The 20,667-nt window shown below is 35.6% G+C and overlaps 2 protein-coding genes across 5 annotated transcripts in view; one reads left to right on the top strand and one right to left on the bottom strand.

Annotated features, from left to right (window-relative positions):
• Positions 1-7,706, top strand: part of Anxa10 (annexin A10) — a 68,303-nt gene extending 60,597 nt beyond the window's left edge. Inside the window, exons 9-12 of the mRNA XM_047549644.1 lie at positions 1,155-1,250; positions 2,993-3,051; positions 5,184-5,306; positions 7,638-7,706. Of these exons, the coding sequence (XP_047405600.1) occupies positions 1,155-1,250; positions 2,993-3,051; positions 5,184-5,306; positions 7,638-7,706 (347 nt within the window). The remainder of the gene's footprint in view (positions 1-1,154; positions 1,251-2,992; positions 3,052-5,183; positions 5,307-7,637) is intronic.
• A 4,516-nt stretch (positions 7,707-12,222) lies between these two features.
• Positions 12,223-20,667, bottom strand: part of LOC124983792 (probable ATP-dependent RNA helicase DDX60) — a 102,507-nt gene continuing 94,062 nt past the window's right edge. For all 4 annotated transcript variants that reach the window (XM_047551365.1, XM_047551366.1, XM_047551367.1 and 1 more), the window contains 4 exons: positions 18,713-18,855; positions 17,234-17,385; positions 16,183-16,245; positions 12,223-12,927 (listed from right to left, as the gene is read on the bottom strand). In XM_047551365.1, coding sequence (XP_047407321.1) covers positions 12,828-12,927; positions 16,183-16,245; positions 17,234-17,385; positions 18,713-18,855 — 458 coding nt within the window. In that variant the 3' untranslated portion in view covers positions 12,223-12,827. The remainder of the gene's footprint in view (positions 12,928-16,182; positions 16,246-17,233; positions 17,386-18,712; positions 18,856-20,667) is intronic.

The following is a 20,667-nucleotide window of genomic DNA, read 5'->3' on the forward strand; positions in this document are numbered from 1 at the left end:
AATAAAAAGCAAGTAGTTAAGTAAGAAAAAGAGAGTGTTGCATAGAAACAGAGGAAAGTTGGTTCTCTCAAAGACATTTATTTTGGATTATAAATTATATAAGCCTCATTAATGGCATTACTAAGAAATAAGTTTCCTCCATAATTTTATTTTTCTAATAAATGAATTTTATAACTTCCAAATAGTGAATCTTTTAAAAATTATCACTGTTTTAGAGATATATTAGCTATTTTCCACTAGATATGTTGTCTATATGTTGTCTTGAAAAGTGTTCAGTGAACACAGTGTAATCAGCCCATCATGAGTCAAGGTCATTATTGACATCATGATTTATGTGACAGAGGTAGTATTTTATTAGTCTTAGAAGTAATTCATATTTATCTGCACTATGTTTTACTTTCTCTAAGCTATTGCACCTTTCTTTTTCCCCTATTAAAAAAATTTATAAAGCACAAAAGTCAATAAAGTTTTTTAAAAGATGGTCTACCCTAATTCAGCTCCCATATCTATATTTTGTAATGTCAATTAGACATATTAATACCAATAAGAAAAAGATATCTCCTTGTTTCCAATTTACTGTCAAAAAAATGGAGAACTAAAAGTTACTTGGGATAAAATCAGATAAGTAAGTTCTTGAATAAGGAAGTTTAATTGAGCATAATTTTCCTAATAAGACTAACATAAAGGTGATTTCCTATTTCTCAGAATATTCTTTATAGATCTTATGACCACTGTTTTAATCATCACTCAGGATTTTTACAATAACTTTTCATATTTAAGCTCTAGCAGAAAGTTTGCTGTTGAAATAAGTCTGATTGATTTCTATGATGTCCTAAACAAATGACTCATAAATACTGTCTGGACATGTGTTTCTTCTGAATTTAAATCATCAGTGAGTCAGTGAGTCCTACTAGAGGCAGCAGTTGTTCCCCAGGTCCGAGCAAAAGCAGGTCTTTGAAGTACAAGATTTATACCAACTCCACTAACTTAGAGTAGTTGTATTTGTTTCAAAGCATTGAATAAACACACTGATGGTAGTATTTTCAATTACTTGAGAGAAAATACCTTCAGTATGTATAGCAATGGAATCAATATTTGTATTTAAGTTCATAGTATCTACAACAGTTCCTTTGAGTTACATCAATTTGTTGAAGTTTTCCAGGAATTTCAAAATATTTCTGGGCAAGACATAGTAGATGCCATTAATGATTGTTATGACGGATACTTAAAGGAGCTGCTGGTGGCAATTGGTAAGTAATAATGTATTGGGTGCACAGTAGACCTTTTATTTCACAATAAATGCTGAGTGGCTCTGACTGAATTAAAGGTGCATGGATAGTAAGCTCTTTATTGAGTCATTTTCCCCTGAATGCAATTATTTAAAAAGGTTTTGAACACCATAGAAGAAAAGTATATCAGCTACTGATATAGTGCACTAAGCTGGCAAACTAATGACATTAATAACCTGCCATCTTCCCCTAATGGCTGGTTCAGGTTTCATACTGGGAAACAGAATTATCTGATGCTTTCTCTCAGGAAGGATGTTTTTATACTGTTAAGTCCACTTCATATTTATCAACTTCCATTCCTTTGTTCAAGAAGAGATAAATTCCAGCAATGTGGCTTCCTTCTCTCTAAGAAGAGGTTTTGTTGTTGTTGTTCTTTTGTTTTGGGGGGTATTTTTGTTTGTTTTGGTGGGTGTGGGTGTGTGGGAGAGAGAGTGACCATCTCCAGTAAATTCACCCAGGAGTCAATCCTACCATAAAAGAGACTTATCAAGTTGTTACTTAGTAGTGATTTCTACAGGTTACTATGAGAGAAAAGCGCCTCCCAGGCATTCTTGAGTAAAGAGATTCCTATAAAAGAAAAAAACAGTGGCAGTCATTTTTTGCTGTTTTTTGGGGGTTTTTGTTTGTTTGTTTGTTTGTTTGTTTGTTTGTTTGTTTTAACCAGAGATTGAACTCAGGGGCACTTGACCACTGAGCCACATTCTATAAAATGACTATGGAACTACTAATGCTTATGATCTGAGTTCTAGTCATAACCTTTTTGCTAATTGGCTGACAGACGCTGGAGCAGTCCTTGTTTGTAAAACGAGGGGTTTTAAGGTTGACATATGGGAATAAAATCTCATTGAGAATTTGATGGAAAATATGCACCTTATTCTCAGAAAAATAGGTAAACATCCATCATCATATACTATTTTAGGGGTTTCATAGAAATTGCCCTGCCTTTTTGACTTTACTAGGTAAACCATAAACACTACACTCTATTATCTCTTTTTTCCCATGCCTATGTACGTCTATGTCATTCTAAGAATGGAAAAATCACAATATTCATTTATTCCTCAATTATCTAAGTGATCAATAGATAAACACCTACTGAATGGCTACTTTACAATGACTTTTCATTTATAGTCCTGGGCTTGGATGTTCTCAAGTTAAAGTGCAGCACAAGATAAAGCATGAGTAGTTCCATAGTCTGTTTTACAGGATGTGGCCAGGCCTGTTATTGTCCTTAGAAGAGACTTCAGATCTACTCATGAATAAGGGATATGAAGCTTCTTAAGGAGCAATCACGTGGACCATAACTGGTGTAAATTAGTTTGAAAAGTCATCTGAATTCATAGCCTTCAGAATGGATAATGTGCGGTCTTTGTTACATAGAATCCTATGATAATAATAATCAGTATTGATAACCTAGTGCTTTTGGAAGCACTATTTAATTTTCAGATGAAGAAGATAAATTTTTCTTCACAGGTTACAGGAAGGAGCTGGCAGAGTTCCAAGAGATAAATGAAATGAAAATGTGAATGAATCATTAGAAGATTGTTGCTGTATATTTTTTGATGAGCTATAACATTAACATTATTCCGTGTTGATACTGTAACGCAAGATGAAGATTTTAACCTGAAAAAATATATTCACCTTGTTTCTTGAATTTTTAAGAAATCATATCTTTTCACTAACATTTCTTTTCTAATTTCTCCCAGTTCTCTGCATTCGAGACAAACCAGCCTATTTTGCTTACAGATTATATAGTGCAATTCATGTAAGTAAGACCTACATATTTTAAAAATTTCTCCAGATATAGATCTATTTCTCTTGATTTTATTTCCATTATATAAATATTGACTCATATTTTCCCTTGTATTTAAATATATACATTTCAAAGAAATATGCCCAAGTGAAAATAATGTGTTATACACCCAAAGGAGAACCCATCAAATAAAGATAATTTCTGCTTTCTACATCAAATTTAGATACCTAAGAAATATTCTTCTCTGGAGCCTAGCTCTCTCAGGTGCTTTAGAATCTCTTAGCATTTAAAGAAACTGGTAAATCCAAATGCTTTGGTATTTATCCATAGACACCTACCTCATACTTACACAAGTATAAAACATTTGACATCAATCACGAAATGTCAAAACATTACTAATTATCAGCAAATAAAAATTGCTGTAATTTTGAAGTTTAAAAACACAAAATAATGTCACTGATTATTTTAGAGCATAAAGTATTATTTTTCTAAAATTAAAGAGCTAACTAAACAACAATAAACTCTAAAGCTATTTTTGTAATTAAATGGAAATGTTTTTATGCTTTAATGTGATATTCAATCACACATCCTTTGGAGCAATCATGTTTAAGGAAAGCAACACTGAAGTGCATCAGGTAGTGTACATTTTACCATAATCTGGATGAAGCATATTTTAAAAAAGAAAGAATCTCATATACATCACTCTATGTATTTCATAGCCATGAAAATAGGCCAATATTACAGTAAGTTTAATAATCAGAGTGTTTTACCCTCAAAGTAACTTTTACAGGTAAACTTTTTGAAAAAAAGTCAATGCACAGGGAAAATATGTTAATAGCAAGAATATCTAACTATATATCTCATGCTTAAAGTTTTTTTTATTTATGCAAGAGAAGAACCCATGCCAACTCAGAACACAGGTGAAAGATCAATGCTCACAGTACTCTGCTTCTCTCTTACTGTTTCCAAGGAGAAAAGATTGATTTTGTTAAACCGAAGCTATTTTACATAACACATTGGGAATTTTGCAAGGTGATTTCAGCAGTCTCTTTCTCAAGGAACCAACAGCTACAAAATAAATAAAACTTCACTTGTGAGTGATCCTGGAAAAGCAGAAGCAATTACTCTCAGTCTGACTATGCTCAAATTCAGGAACATGTGTTTCAATAATAAACAAAAATTATGTCTTTGGTCTATTTTTACCAGAGATGAAAGAAGGTATCTGTATTCATAAATAGTTTGGAGGTAAAGAGGAAGGATGTGTATTCTAGTAATCAATTTTTATACATGAGTACCTCAAGTGCAAAAAAAACTTTTTCACTATCCTTAAACAAAGAAACCTTCTATGATTTCCTCCAAGCACTCTGAGGTATCTACAATTTAAAACAGGGAATTTTGTTACGCATTCATCTTAATCACCTCTAATTATAAAAAAAAAAAAATTATTAGATCTACATCCAAAACAGTGACATCAAAAATTAAATTACACCTAATGGCCACCAGATGTCATCTTTACTCCATTTGGAAAATAAATATCTGTTCCCCACTCCTCACCCACCCTCCCACCCACCCTTCATCAGTGTTTCTGGGGCTAGTGCAGATGTGGATTTTGTTTTTCGGTATTTGAATTTCCATCAGCCAATATGTCAAGTACCTGGAATTCTTAGTTTTACAATATTTCAATAAAGAAAATGCGATTGCTGTCTCAGACTGGCCAACATTCACCTGAGTGAAATTTCACCCACAGGAAAGGTTTACCTAGGAAGACCTGTGATCAGATCTGCAGGTAACCCTGTGGGGTGAAGGAAACAGTATAAAGACTGACAAGGCTTAAAGGCAGAAACCTACTGCAGAGGTGGGGGAAAGAAAGAGGGTCAGAGGCAAGGGCGTGACCTTGGGGATTAAGGAAGACAGATGGAAGAGGATGACTCAGTGTGAGCACAGGGAGGGACAGTGAAGTCACAAGGCAGGGCAGCTCTCAGGTTCTGACATGGAGGCTGAAGGGACAGTGATGTGTTTAAAGTTTGAGAAACACAAGTCGAAGAACAGATGACTATAAAAGGAGATGAGTTCACCTTGGACATGCTGACTTTACGGCACTGTTCTCTTGTCCCTCCCCACCCCACCTTTCCTGAATCTTTTAGGACTTCGGTTTTCATAATAAAACAGTAATCAGGATTCTAATTGCCAGAAGTGAAATAGACCTGCTGACCATAAGGAAACGATACAAAGAGAGATATGGAAAATCCCTATTTCACGATATCAAAGTAAGTCTCCTACCTATGATTTATTTTGGCCTACGTTTTATCCTTTTTGAAACTGAGATAAAAGCTCTCATTTAAATAATTTCATTTACAGTCTGAAAGTTAACTATTCTGATGGAATTATCTACTTTCACACTTCAGACAGCCTTTAATATATGAACAAGTGCCAAAGAAAATTCCTTTACCTTAACGATGGAATCTCTTTGTCTGTATTTTAAGAAAAATCACTGACATCATCATGTAAAATATATGTTCCCTGTAATTGTGCTTCAAGAGCTAAGTTTTGAGGTATGCTCAGGATCCAGAAAAAATGTGTCTTGCAGGAAGTTCCCATAATCATGAAAAGGACTCTTACATCAGTTCAGGTCTCCTCCCAGGGCATCATGGAAAGCAAGGTAACCAGTCAAATACCATCAATTGTAATCAGGAGGAATTTAACCTTATTAGTTAGGTGAACGTTTGCACAACTTTATTCTTTTAGCCTTTTGAAGGCAAAGAAACAATGATTCAGAAGTAAACAAGCAATTGCTTCATTCTGATTCCTCTGAACTTTACCCTGGATATTTTATAAAACCTAACAAAGAACTATCAGAGTATGTATGACCACCTAACTAATTTGGGGGGCCCAGTGAAAAGTAAAATGCTTGGCCCCTTCTTCAAAAAATTACACAAAGACTTTCAAGATGGTATAGCAAACAATTAGACTCAGCACAGGGACCTGAGAATCTTATCTTCATTTTTATTTTGCTCATAGATAAACACTTAACCTGGTTCACATTGTTTTCAACTAAAATTTCCAATAGCAAGAAACAGCTTTTTAGTTTATTTACAGAGTGATTCAGAAACAACTCAAAAACCCAAAGATCAAGAAATCACAAAATTCAGAAGACCTTATAGGCCCTTCAAAGTTAAAGTGGTTCTTAGAAGTTGATGGAACAGTTTAAAGAAATCTTATTCCTTTATCTTTGATAAAACTCTCATTATATCCACCTTCAAAATGTTAAACTCTTTTAGTGATGATAAACATTTCCCATTGAGAAATACATACCACTCATTTTCTAGATGAATAAACTAGAGTGTACACACTTCTCATAATTAATCACAGTCAACTCAGCATCTACTAATATTTACAGATAATTAAAGCAACTTTTCTATGTGCATTCAAAGCTGTGAATCACAGTGACACAGTCTTGCATCAAAGAACATTAATAGTTGATTTTTAACAAAGTTCAATTTTATAATATTACTTTTCTTGTTGTTTTGGAAAATTTAGAAACTATGAAAAATCAAAAAACAAAAAGAAAACAAAACTTGCCCTAATTCTCTATCACAGGTAACCAGTAATGAAATATTGTTGTAAGTGTTTCTATGGTCAGAATGTTTGTTTCTCCTCCACAGTGATGTTATCAGGAGGTTGGGCCTTGGGGAGTTGGTTAAGTAGTGAGGGTAAGCCCAAGGTGGAATTAATGTCCTTATAAAATAAAACAGTGGAGCACCTCTGTCCCTTCCAGAATGGGAGGTCAGAATGAGAAGGCTGTCCATGAGAAGCAGGCAGACGCCAAATCTGCTGGCACCTAGGCCTTGGATTTCCCAGCCTCTAGAACCTTGAGAAATAAAGACCTGTTGTTTATAGGTCACCCACTGTGCGGAAGTTTGTTACAGAAGCCAATGGACTAAGATGGTAGTTTCAACCTTTTTCTAAAATAAACAAATGATGCTTTGCTACTGAAAGGGGACATTTTTATTGAATCATGGTATCCCATTGTATAAACTATAAAATACAAAAACTACCTTGCTTATTATTCACATTGTTTTTCAGTTTTCACTACTATATTTAATTGTATGTTGTGTAAAATCTTAGCATAAATCTCTGTGCTCAGCAATAATCGATACTCGATTCCTAAAAACATCTTTCTTCAGATAAAATTACAGCATGAATAAGTATAAATATTTTTAAATCTTTTGAAACACATTATCCATTTGCTCTCGGGACTCTACACTGATCTATGATAATAACAATATTAGGGCACCTCTTTGTAAAGTTGAGAAGACTTCGTTTTAATGTAGGTTAATTGTACTGACAAATGCAGATTAGGACTCCACTGACTTTATATAAGCCACCTACTATTGGCTATAACCATGTTATAATTTTTCAATACCTTTCACTGGGAATAGTTCTCAGAAAATATTAAATATTTAGATTAAAAGAATAAATAATTTTGGAAAGACAAATGGTCCGTGGGTCTTTCATACTTCAACTTAAAAGAATGATGGGTCTTTTTTAGAACTACGATGAGACTTTATTTTATATACAATATGTGTTTTCCTTTCCAGAATTTTTCTTCAGGACATTATGAGAAAGCACTGCTTGCTATCTGTGCTGGTGATGTGGACGACTACTAAAATAAAGAGAAGGAAAGGAAGGAATTGAAGGATCATGCATTCCCTTTTAAAGGCACACCAAAAGATGGACCTTCTGCTAAATTTATTATTATTACCACTATAACAAAACTACAGAATCATATTTCTTTTCTACCTTTAAAATTATTCCAAGCCAAAAAAAATCTATCACTGGAAATATGTGATCTTGGGTTTGCATCTGTATCAATCAACAATTAAGTAAATTATGCATAATGGAATAAGAAAAGATATTGTATTAGAATAAAATTTTCTTTCAGAATAAAAATTTTAAAATTTTATTTTTATTTTTATTCCATAACAAGAATATCAGCTCAAGATTGTCCTTGGCATGTTTGGGGAGATCAATGATAATGCAGTATGACACCATTCTCCTTAGAGGAATTTTCTAGAATCTTGTACAAATGCAATAAAGCTAAAATGAGCACCTAAAGCAGACTAGTCGTAAAAGACAATAAAAGGTATAAAACAATAAAATGCTCCAAGATGCATATTTATCTGGATTAGATGTATAAGAAACTTATATGTAGACTTATATTCAAAGAATGTGTTGTGGGGGGGAGTACATGTATATGTGAATATTTTGCTAGTATTTACAAATACTCTGATAAAGGCAATTTATCTCTAGCTATTTAATTTATATTTTTGAATCAATACTTAATCACCTATTTGCCCAAGAAATGCCAGAGAAGTTATTGCTCACTGTCTTCACTTCTTAACATCAAAGACTTTTGGAAATTACCATAAGCTTTATGCTATCAATGGAACCTAGTTCCTTTTATCTCTCAAATACATTAAATTAGGGGTAAAAAAAGAGAATACTCTCTGAGATCAGATACTGGGGAGAACCTCACTGATGTGGCAGTCTTGCCAAGAATGAAAGCAGAAGCAGGGAGGGGTAGGTCTACCCCGGAGGACTCCCAGTCCAAAGTAAACGCGAATCCGGTACCACAGAAAGCCGGGGTAGGGAAGTAGGAGAAGCAATGAATCTAGACGAACCTGTGGGGACAACAGAAGTTATTACTCTGCAAGGAACTATTTTCCATAGCCTATGGCCCAGTCTCTGTGGATCTGCTTCTGCTAATCTCAGAGGGCAAAAGTGTATTTGGAACCTGGCATCTGACAGGGGATGAAATGGGACATGGAGAACAGCGGACGCAACATGAAACAGTTAAGTAAAAGAAAAAGGAGGAGAAGGAGGAGGAAGAAGAAGATTAGACTTTGGAGAGCACTGTCAAGATTTCAGTTTACTGCCATGGTAAATGTATGATGTTATTTAAAATTGGGCTTGATTTTCCTTTTTTAAAAAATCACGATCAGCATTTCAAGCCAAAACCAATAATTGTTGGAGATATTTAGCATCCCTATTACTTTTGTCAACTAAAAACCATAAAAAACAAGATGTTAGAATTCTTGTTGAGAATTTAGATATTAAAAAAAAGAAACTTTCCTCACTTATCTTTCTATAAGTAGTTCAATAGCTATGAAATCTCTACATTAGCTAGAAAACACATTTTCTTCCTTAGGCACAACATGTTGTTATCAAGACAAAAGCAAATCCAAAGCTGGCTCTCAGAAGACTTTATTCATAAAGACTACTGCAATAGTATACTCGTACCACTGGGATGGGACAGGGGGCTGAGTGCAATAGGAAGAGGAAGCTCTGACTAGGAGACGTGCAGAGACCTCGAAGATCAATCAGAAAAGGGATTTTTCAATGATAGGGTTGAATAAATAAGGTTAGAAAGAATCAGGTGTGAGAGAGTAAGATAAGTACAAAATATGATTAAATTGTCTGTCTGGGAAGGGCTTTGATTAATATTCTTAGTGACAACTGATCTATGCTTGGATGGTTGAACCAGGAAAATTGACCAGAGAATGTCACCAGGCAGCTTTCAGGAATCAGGGCTAAGAAGTAGCTCTTCATTGGAGGCTCAGTCTGAAGATGAGTCAAATTCAGGAACCCCTAAGGAGGGAAGAAGTCTAACTAGAGTATGGTGAAGTCAATCGAAGTGGTGTTTTCTCTAGCTGTTTGGGGGGGGGGGGGAGGGTGTTGATCTGTTAACTTATGAGACAAAGAATGGGAATTTGGAAGGTGTATCAGGGATTATCGTAGGAAAACAAGGGTCTTGAATCTTACCTAAGTCATATTGAGGAAGCATGGGCCTAAATCATTTCCTGAAACACAAAAGGACACAGTACTTAAGTAAAGTTTAATGTTGTCAGCGTCTTCCTTTTTTCCAAGCATGGTGTGTTGAATGCCTCGTACAGTTGTTTAAATGCTGACAGAACATAATAATTTTCATCATCACATACATCACTCTGAAGTTCTGTGCAAAGTTTATCGTTTGAATTATCCTCATTGGTATTTATGCTTCAATGATGCTACATTGGTTATATGATCTCAAAGTGCAAAAAAGTTTCCTGGACCTGAAACTGAATAGCAAGGACAAAGTCTCTGATTAAGCTAAAAGTGTCTCCCATATTTAGCTTATTAAAAAAAAAAAAGAAAAAAAGAAAAAGAAAGCAACATTGAAGAGAATAAAATTGTTTTTGCTGTGCACCCAACCTACAGCAAATAGTAAACAGCCATTGAATTCCTGGCTGAGCCAGAAACACAATAAAGCCAAATATAGAAAGTCAGCAGAGAAGTGATCATGCCTTTTGCATGCAGTATTTCACTATAGTTAGTTTGACTATAAGTTGACTAGTAGAGAGGCTAATCATTAGACTAAAAAATACATCTTTGGGTACTCTCATACACTAGCACATTAATATCATCAGAGTTAAATATTCCACACACATTAAAAATAATGCCAGCCATGAGTCGTGTCCATGAAAATAGCAGAGTAGGCAGTTGCAAGAGTCTACCCCTTAGCAGAAAACATCCCAAAAGAGTGAAACAAAAACTATTAGAATCAACTTGTCATACCCTACCTGCCCCCCCAAAAAAGTCAAAGTATTAACTCTGAGTGAAGAATAGGGTAGATGTTTTAGAATAGGGTAGCTTGATCACTGCTGTGACCAAAAGACCTGACGAGAACAATTTTAAGGAGGAAAAGTTTATTTTTGGACTCACAATTTCAGAAGTCTCAGTTCATAGACAGGCGGCTCCATTCCTTGGGGCTCACCCAAACATCATGGCGGAAGAGTGTAGAGGAGGGAAGTAGCTCACACGATGATCAGGAAACAGAGAGAGACTCCACTGGCCAGATATAAAATATAAACTCAAAAGGCATGGTCCCAATGACCCACTTCTTCTACTCACACCCTGCCCGCCTTCAGTTACCACTCGGTTAATCCCATCAGGGTTAAATTTACTGACTGGGTTAAAGCTATCACAACCCAATGATTTCACTTCTGAATGTTCTTGCATTGTCTCACACCTGAGCTGTTGGGGACCACCTCACATTTAAACCATAACAGTAAGAAAACTGTAGTATCAGATTTTTCCCTACCCTACTCTCCCTCCCCGTTCAGTGGCCATCTTCAAGACACTGGCCTGTGTTCCCATCATGGGACCTTGGTCCCATTGTTAAGGAATGTGTCTAAATAGCATTCTGTTTTCATTTTGTATTTTTATTCGTTAATATATACCTAGCTTGATTTCATATCTTAACTATTATTAATAGTGTTGCAGAAAACTTGAGTGCAGATGTCTCTTTGATCTAATTATTTTAACCCTTTGAATATACACAATACTGGGATTGCTGGATCAGATGTTAGTTCTTTATAGTTTTTTAAAAAACTTTCATACTGGTTTCCATACTGGTGGTACTAATTTACATTTTCACCAACAATGTATGAAAGTTCCCAATTCTCTGAATCCTCTCCAGTATTTGCAATTTTTTGCCTTTTCAATAGAGTCACCCTAACTGGTATGAGATAATATCTCATTGTGAATTTGATTTTCATTTTCTTGATGATTGTGATACTGAGTATTTTTTCATATACCCTTTGACTATTTGTATAACTACTTTTGAAAAATGTCTGTTAAGATCTTTTTTCCATTTTTTGAAGTTAGATTATTTGGGGATTTTCTTGTTTTGCTTTGTTTTGTTGATTTCTTTGAGTTCCTTATATTCTAGATATTGATCCCTTGTTAGATGAAGAATTTGCAAATATTTTCTCCCATTCTGTTGATTATTTCTCTCTTGAACAGAACTTTAGAGTTTGAATTTAATATAAAATTTCTTTTGTCACACTTTGCTTTCATTGTTTGTTTTTGCAGTCATCTCTAAAAACAATCTTTGCCCAGATGAATGCAGGCACTTAGAAAACTTCCTGTGGGCTGAGGCAAGAGTGGATTTACTAGGAAGAGACCCAGAATGGTGGGGAAACCAGATGTCTACCTCAAATGATTACATAAAAACTATTCTATATGTATAACATAAACATATTATATATATATATATGTATATATAATGTATAGTTGTGTAAAAATGCATTGATGGCTGCATAAGATTCACACAATGAACCAATGCTAAAAGATTTAGCCCATTTTATTTTATTTTTGGTTTTCCAGTCATGTATATACAATTAATATAATAAAATCTTTAGCTATGTTTTCTTTTTAAAGCATCACAAAATTTGTACCAAAACTGTCATTTGTATTTTTAAAAGTAGTTCACTTACTAGAATGTAGTATTTCAATAGCTATATGTCTAAATCAGGTAGTACCACTTACATTAATTGGTAAGAATATATTTCACTTTTAGGATACTGCAGTCATTTTTTTTAAGCCTTAGAAACTTTTTACAAATCTTGACGGTGGTGGGGAGAAAAATACTTTAAATGTAATATTTTTTGGTCTCACAGTAAATCGTTCTTCATTCCCACACAAAGTTCTGCACATTGTCAGTCAGTCCTCAACATACCTGAGACATAAGCAACTACAAAAAGAAACTGAGATTCAGATTTACTAAATAATTTGTCCAAGGGCGCAGGTGATAAAAGATGGCAGACTTGACTGCTTCTCTTTGACTTGTGCTTGAGCTCTTCGTTTTGTCATGTATATTTTTCTGACAAAGAATACAGGAATAAAAAACACGACCCACGAAATTTCTATGGCAGTATTTTAAAGTGGTTTTTGCATAGACTTTGTTTTCAGACTTGTGCAAATTTCTCCATAAAGGTTTCACTCAGTTGTTCAAATGCTAAAACAACATTGTCGTCTTCATTTTCACATAGTTCCCTCAAGGAAACACTGCAAGTAGAAAAAATAAATTTATAATCTAAAGTTCCTCCATTCTTCTCTTACTCTCCACCACCTCCCACCCCCATTATATGTCATCATCCACTTATCAGGGAAAACATTCGGCCTTTGGTTTTTTGGGATGAAAAATGAGAGGGGGTATGAAAGATGGTGGAATGAGACAGACACCATTACCCCATGTACATGTATGATTACATGAATGGTATGAATCTACATCATGCACAACCATAGAAACGAAATGATGTACCCCATTTGTGCAAAATGAATCAAACTGCAGTCTGTAAAAAATTTAAAAATAAATCATTTTTTTTAAAAATACTGTACTTTTATGGAAAAAAAAAAGAAAAAAAATATATAGCACCCATTTTATTGACATTGAATATTGTAAGGGTGTTCCCTGGTCAGCAGAAGTAAGTAAATCCCTTCAGATGACCCAACAATTTTGGCTAAATATGAGGAATAGTGATAAGAAATAATATTTATTCCAAAAAGCCTTACACACACACAAGAAAAGATAAGACAACTCCCATGAGTTTCCTCTACTACCAGGAGCATTTGAAAAGCCGCCAAATTCCATGTAAAACTGATCCCTCCTCTCTCCCATAATGCAGCTCGACTTTCTTTATGTGTATCTTATGGAGTCATATTTGTTTTTTCTGCTATTATGCCACAGACGACTACCCCTATGGAATGAGAAAATGTTTCTTTCTTTACCTACGTGTATAAGAAAATAAGAAAAATGATGACCCTCTAAGTGTGTCCCCAATCCAAATCCCCAGAAACCTATGAACACATTATGTTACACGGCAAAGGGTAATCATGGCTACAGATGAAAATAAAGTTGCTAATTGTCTGACCTTAAAATGAGGAGAGTACCCTGGATTGCCTAGGTCAGCCTTATGTAATCCCAAAGCTACTCAAGAGAGGAAGAGGGAGACAGGAGACAGTGTTAGCACAGCAACGTGAGACTCTACTGACTACTGCTGGTCTTGAAGATAGAAGGGACCCAGGAGCCAAGGAATGCCACAGACTCCAAAAGTTGGAAAAGGCAACAAGAGGGATTGTCCCTTAGAGCCTCCAGATAAAAATACAGCCCTTCTGACATTTTGATGTTACCCAGTGAGGCACATTTTTGAACTTCTGGCTTCCAGAACTGTGAGAGCAAATTTGTGCTGGTTTACACCATTAAGTTTGTGGCAATCTGATATAGCAGTATTAAGAAAGGAGAAAAGAGAATACACAAAAGAAAAATGCAACTGGGCTAATCAAAAATTGAAAAAAATATCAGAACATCTTACTAGTCTTTCATTATTTGCTTCACCTTATTTCCACTAGAGTTCAGGGTTTTTTTAATCCTAGATTCTTCACTGAATTACCACCAAGAATGATCAGATGTGTGTCTGTAACACTGAATTTCCTCCCAAATTACAGACTTATAATTGTAACTACTGGGCATTGTCTCCTGAATGAAGTCCCTAGATATCTCATGACATGAATAAATTCTAACTCACTATTTTTGGTTCTCATCCCCAAATATCGTATTCTCTCTCTGTTTCCTATGTATAGTTAACTAAAATAGAAACTTCTATCACCTTCACCAGCTGCTTGAAACTTAAACCAATCTCTTTGAATTCTGCATCATAAATATTTCCCTAACTACTCTTCTGTGTCATTACTTCTATTTCATTAATTCAGACCTTCACTTATTCTCACTTTTTTACAGTTATGGACTTTGAGACAGCCACATATATAAACTATAGACATGCCACACCCATACTCAGCCACTCTCTATATATTCTTCAAAATACTAAGCCCAACCTCCATATGTGACAATTAGCACCCTTCCTGACATTGAACTAAATTCCCAAAACACAAATACATCTGCAAAGTATTAAAGTACTTTACAAATTCCCTTGTTGCTTATAGCAACTCCGCATCTTCTCCCATCCTCATCACAAGTCCCGTTTTCTATATGTTCAACATACTGAGTTTGAAGCCTATCCCTGGACATCAGAATGTTTCTCATTTCTGCACTCTGATAACCCTATCTCCCTTGTCCCATGCTTTCAAACTTAGTTAAAAAAAAAAAAAAAAAACTAAAATTCTTTAAATCCAAGCAGAGTTTCTCACTCTATATCTGCCATCATAATGCTTACTATAATGTTTATAACATCCACCAGTCTGATTCTTTCACTACACAAGTTTTTTTTTTTTTAAATGGGGATATATTTAATGATTCTTTATATCTCAGATGCTTAAAAGGGACCTGAACCAATAATACTGCAATACATGTCACATGAATGCATGAATGGATGATTTTCATAAGCCCATCTCTGCACATAGCTCCAAAAATTTCTGGAGTTTCTTGGCCTGTTCCAGAGATTGTAATAATTTGAGGAATAATCTGTCTAGCATACTCCAGGTGAACAAAACCATTCTCTTGTACTCTAGCATCCTCAAATTTTCACTCTCTGTATTAAAAGTTCAAACAGGCCTCATTCAACTCAGGTCAAAGAAATAAAGATGGTGACCTGATTAGCAAAAACCCAATAATAAAGAGATCTATAGCAAATTAAATGTATATAACTACCTGACAGAGCAAAGAAATATCTGTAAAGTATTGAAGTACATGCAGTTTGAAACTTGAGAAAGATGGTCATCTTGGCAGGCAGCTTAAGACGGTCAATGGAACCTAAAAGTGTGGGCATCCATATAAAGTTTGGTATCATTTTTTCCCCAGATGACTTTGTTAAAGATGAAAACAGGAACCAAAATGAGAGATCACAGTCAGATGAAGCCTCGAGAAAACACTGGTTAAAGCAAGAGATTTAAGAGTATGCAAGTGGACATAAACTCAAGGCCTGATGGAGCCATAAGGGGTCTTCTGAAGTATGTTGACACACTATAGGTGGACAATTGAGAATATTAGGATCTGGGATTAGTGAGGCTTTGGAATTTTACCGTCTATTGGCACATAGTGCCTGGGGCTGGTACCTTAATCATGCAACTTCATCTCAGATGGACTTTGGAATTAATTCTATTATAGAAAACACACAACAAGGTGTTGAGGAGATGTTCTCCAGACCCTCTGGAAAATTGAAATGCAGAGAATGTAAAGAGGCTCAATGGCACCTCCAAGTACCTGGCTCATAGAAAGACTCTGATATTATTTTGAATTGCAATTAAATTATTGAATAATTTTTCAATATTTAAAAATTTTTTTCAATATTTAAATATCTAACATACCTGATAGATTTAATGGTGAGTGCAAAATCTTTCAGCAACTGGTAAGCGTCCCCTTCATGTAGCCTAAACAATAAAAAGTAGTTTCAAAACTTAAAGGCAGAAATATATTATTTACTGAGGTAACACCAACTTTATTCACGATAAGCAGATCTAAAAATCAAAAATGCTCTACATTTCTGAAGAATGTCAGAATTTTTAAATACTTTAATAAGGATTGTTCAAAATTTTATGTAAAATGCATATTGAATCCCTGCTTCGATGAGCCCATCTCCACATCTATATACTCAGAATTGAGACAATTTTTCCCTTCCCAGATAAATTTAAAGGTGTATAACCCTGTTCATTACTTTTGAAAATGGTATCCCTGGCAAAGAGCAACTGTCGTGTACTCAGTCCTCAGATGTGTGGGTTACATACTCTGTGTATACTCCTCTCAGATATTAGTGAGCATGGGGTTGTTTTCATTTGTCTTTCAGTTTAAAAATATCTAATAATAGATAAATAGGATCTAAGAAGTAAAAATATATTTGTGATCTTTAGAGTCTATCTTTATGTCAAGTGAGATGACCTCAGTGCCCAGAGTTTGCATTAGTAAAATACCAGTAAAGAATTACTAGTATTGAATTACTTTACAATAGTAAAGAATGGCTGGGCATGACAGCACATGCCTGTAATCCCAGCAGCTTGGGAGGTTGAGGCAGGATGATCAAGAGTTCAAAGCCAACCTCAGCAACTTAGCAAGGCCCTAAACAATTTAGTGAGGCCCTAAGGAACTAAGTGAGACCTGACTCAAAATAAAAAATAAAAAGGGTTGAGGATGTGGCTCAGCAGTTAAGTGCCCTTGGGTTCAAACCCCAGTATCTCACACACACACACACACACACACACACACACACACACACACGAGGATAGAATTTGTCATTTGTTGCCATTTGTCTGTAAAGCAAAAGTTTTATATGATTAACATGATTAACCTCTACCTGAAACTGTAAAGAGGGCTTTCTTCTAAAATTCATTTAATTGATTCATGGAGATGAGAGAGAAGACATACCTATTGTCCTGAGTTAATCCTACCAAGGAACCATGCTTGTAGAAATCAAGTGCATAAGCATTGAGGGGCATTCTTCTTCCTTGGCTGTCGAAGTGTTGTGGCCACAGCACAGGTGCTTCAATGTGATTGAGACCAATTGTGTGCAGGACAACCTGAAGAAACACAGTGTTTCTTATTATTTATGTGTAAAGAAAGTTTGTGGTTTCTTATGTTGCACCTCGCAGTCACTTCCTTTAATCAATGTTTTTCCAGCACACTCCTGGTGGGGAAAGAAGAGGTGTCTTCCCACATGCTGACGGTGCCTGGAGACTGGGTGAGCTCCAACCATGAAAATCACTGCTTCCAAGATGGACTGATGGCAAGTTCAACCATCCACCACTAGACTAACCGGGGGGGAAAAAAACTAATTTAAAATTCAATCACTATCCTCATCAGGACAGCGAATAACTTTGCCAACAGGGGACCAAGGAGCTAGAAGCTTGTATGTCACTAGAGAAAAATAACAACTTTTATTCTGGTAATCGTGTTCTAAAAAAGGGGTAGGAAAGAGGGAAGAGAAGAAAGACAACAAAGAGAGGAAGAAGGCAAGTAAATGGTTCTCTGCTATTTCTGTGAACTATACTTTACAGAGTCAATGGGACCCCTACTGTACTGCTAGTGAGACTGTAAATGGCAGCAGGCATTCACAGCAACCCTATTTGTAACAGAAAAAAATCAGAAACAGACCAAACAACTGTTAACAGGAGATGGAACAACAGGTTGTGTTGCACTATGAAATAGTATGAAGTAGAAAAAATAAAATAGATTCAAGTCACAACATGAATGAATCAGGGGGGCATAATGTGGAATACAAAATAAAAAGTCACTTCAGGAAACTCTAGTTCTGAATTCCCTTGCTTTTTGTAAAATTAAAAGCAAACATACCTAAAAAATGAATTTGTAATATGACATTTTTAAAAAGAAGAATGGAAAACAAAGTTTAGGAGACTTTGGGGAGGGGGAAAGAAGGGAGACAAAGAAATAACAGAGGAGAAACATATGGGTCCTCAGTTCTAAAGGGTGTTCATTACAGTTTTATGCTTCATCACTCATCTACATGCTATTTAAAGAAATATATCTGTATATTTAGTATTAAATAAAACTGTAATAAATAATAAATGAGAAGTTTTAAGAGATTATAACTTGCACTTGACTAGTAAATTGTATAAAGTGAGCTGGATAAGGCAAAGGGCATTACCATCAAACAATGCTCTGTAAATATTCACCTGTGCAAGATGCTTCAAAACAGAGAAGTAATCATCCATATAAAATACAGGAAACAAAACTTCCTAAAATATTGCTCTCATAAGTTCAAGTGCAATCCTTAATCATTTGTATGCCAGAACTTATCACCCTTCAAAAGCAGTCTATAATAGCACACCACTGAGAATGGGGTAAAGCCCTACAGAGGTTTATTAATAAACCCCACTCTTCACTTACATGACTTGGAGTTCCTGGTTCAAGTAAAACATCATTAAAATTCCCAGAGAGACAAACAAATGGCGAAATCGCTGTTCTTCCTTCTTTGCAGTTCATCAGGTGAGACACGAGTTGGGAGTCTTCACATTCTTTACCTGTGAAGCCTGACCATCAAGAATTGGGATAGGCTAGTTTTGGGGATTGAGTCATATTGCCAAATCCTGTGCACCTGCTCTAGATGCTACAGAGGAGCCATTCAAATTCTCAGGGACTGTGTCACCGTGAAGACTGAAGGAACTATATGGCTCTCAGTGAGCAGCTCAGCTGGGGCTAGGATACATTCAACAAGTGTGAACTGCTAACATTAGCATCGCTGCTTTAAAAATGTGCATTATGCTTTAGTGGCTTTATCAACAGATAATAAGAAACTGAATTTACATTGTTTACCTTTTTTTTTTTTTTTGGTACTGGGGATTGAACCCAGGGGTACTTAACCACTGAGCCACATTCCAAGCCCTCCTTGTGTGTGTGTGTGTGTATTTTATTTAGCAACAGGGTCTCACTGATTTGCCTAGGTCTCACTAAGTTGCTGAGGCTGGATTTGAACTTGGAACTTTGGTGATCCTCTTGCCTCAGGTTCCTGAGCCACTGGGATTACAGGTGTGTCCCACTATACCCGTTCACCTTGTTTGCTCTTTTAACCGAAAATGATTATTACTTTGGTACTTTAGCCCTCTGAATTCAGACTGGGCCTTAGAATCTTTCTAGATGGGATGTTCCAGCCAGCCATTACGAGTAGGTTAAGGAATGGCGTACGGGAACATGTGCATTTTCATTCATGTTCTTATAAAGATCCAGGTCATATATTCCAACTGGGCTCTCATATGCAATTGAAGCAGGATATTCCTGTGCCCCCACTTTCCTTCCCCTGTGATGTTCACTGTCTGCCTTTGTTCAAACTGCTTCCTACCTTAATATGACCTGGGAAGCTCTAAGCTCCACCTCCCAGTTGAGGATCTTAGGGGATAATGAAACCACTATACAACTACCTGAAGTGCACACTTTTTTCTTTATCTCTGTCACCTTCTCCCATTTATTTCCCCCTAGAATGTTTCCACCTATTAGTCATAAAAAAGAAAAGCGAGACAATTGTATACAATGTGCCCAGCACTATTATTTTAAGATATTCACATATATTCATCATTTAAAAGCTCACCAAAACTAGATAGATAATGCTATTCTCTCATATACCTGTGGAGAAAACTAAGGCATGACTATGAAGTCACCTGCCCAAGATCTCACTACTAATAAGTAGCAGAACTGGAATTTGGACCCAGAGAATCTTCCCAGAGCCTATGTTCATGAGGACTAAGCATATTTCTTCTCAAGAAAAAGAGTGACAGAATTAATTAGTCTCTAGTTTCTCTCTTCATCTCACAGATGTCCTCACTCCATTTTCCAGACCTGACTCAAAGGCAGCCTTTAATCAAGATGGCTTATGAATGACTACTTAGCTTCATTTTCCAATCTCCTTTCAACTTCTAATAATCAGTTTCTTTCTTTGGAAAACAGAAGGAATCCCTTTTATTAAGGCAGGCTGTCCTTTCCAGGAGTCCAGTCTTCTTCCGAGATTAAAAAGTACGTTTTTGATTTAAAAATATATTATTTAAAAATATATTTTAGCAGGGTGTGGTGGCACATGCCTGTAATCCCAGTGGCTCTGGAGGCTGAGGCAGGAGGACTGTGAGTTCAAAGCCAGCCCCAGCAAGAGGGTGAGGTGCTAAGCAACTCAGTGAGACCCTGTCTCTAAATAAAATACAAAATAGGGCTGGGGATGTGGCTCAGTGGTTGAGTGTCCCTGAGTTCAATCACTGGTACAAAATATATATACTTAATAATTTAATTATATATGGGTGTATATGTACATATATGTATATAATAAATGTATGTATGCATATGTATGGATATATATAATA

This window comes from Sciurus carolinensis, chromosome 4 (assembly GCF_902686445.1).
Source record: "Sciurus carolinensis chromosome 4, mSciCar1.2, whole genome shotgun sequence".
Classification (NCBI taxonomy): Eukaryota; Metazoa; Chordata; class Mammalia; order Rodentia; family Sciuridae; genus Sciurus; species Sciurus carolinensis.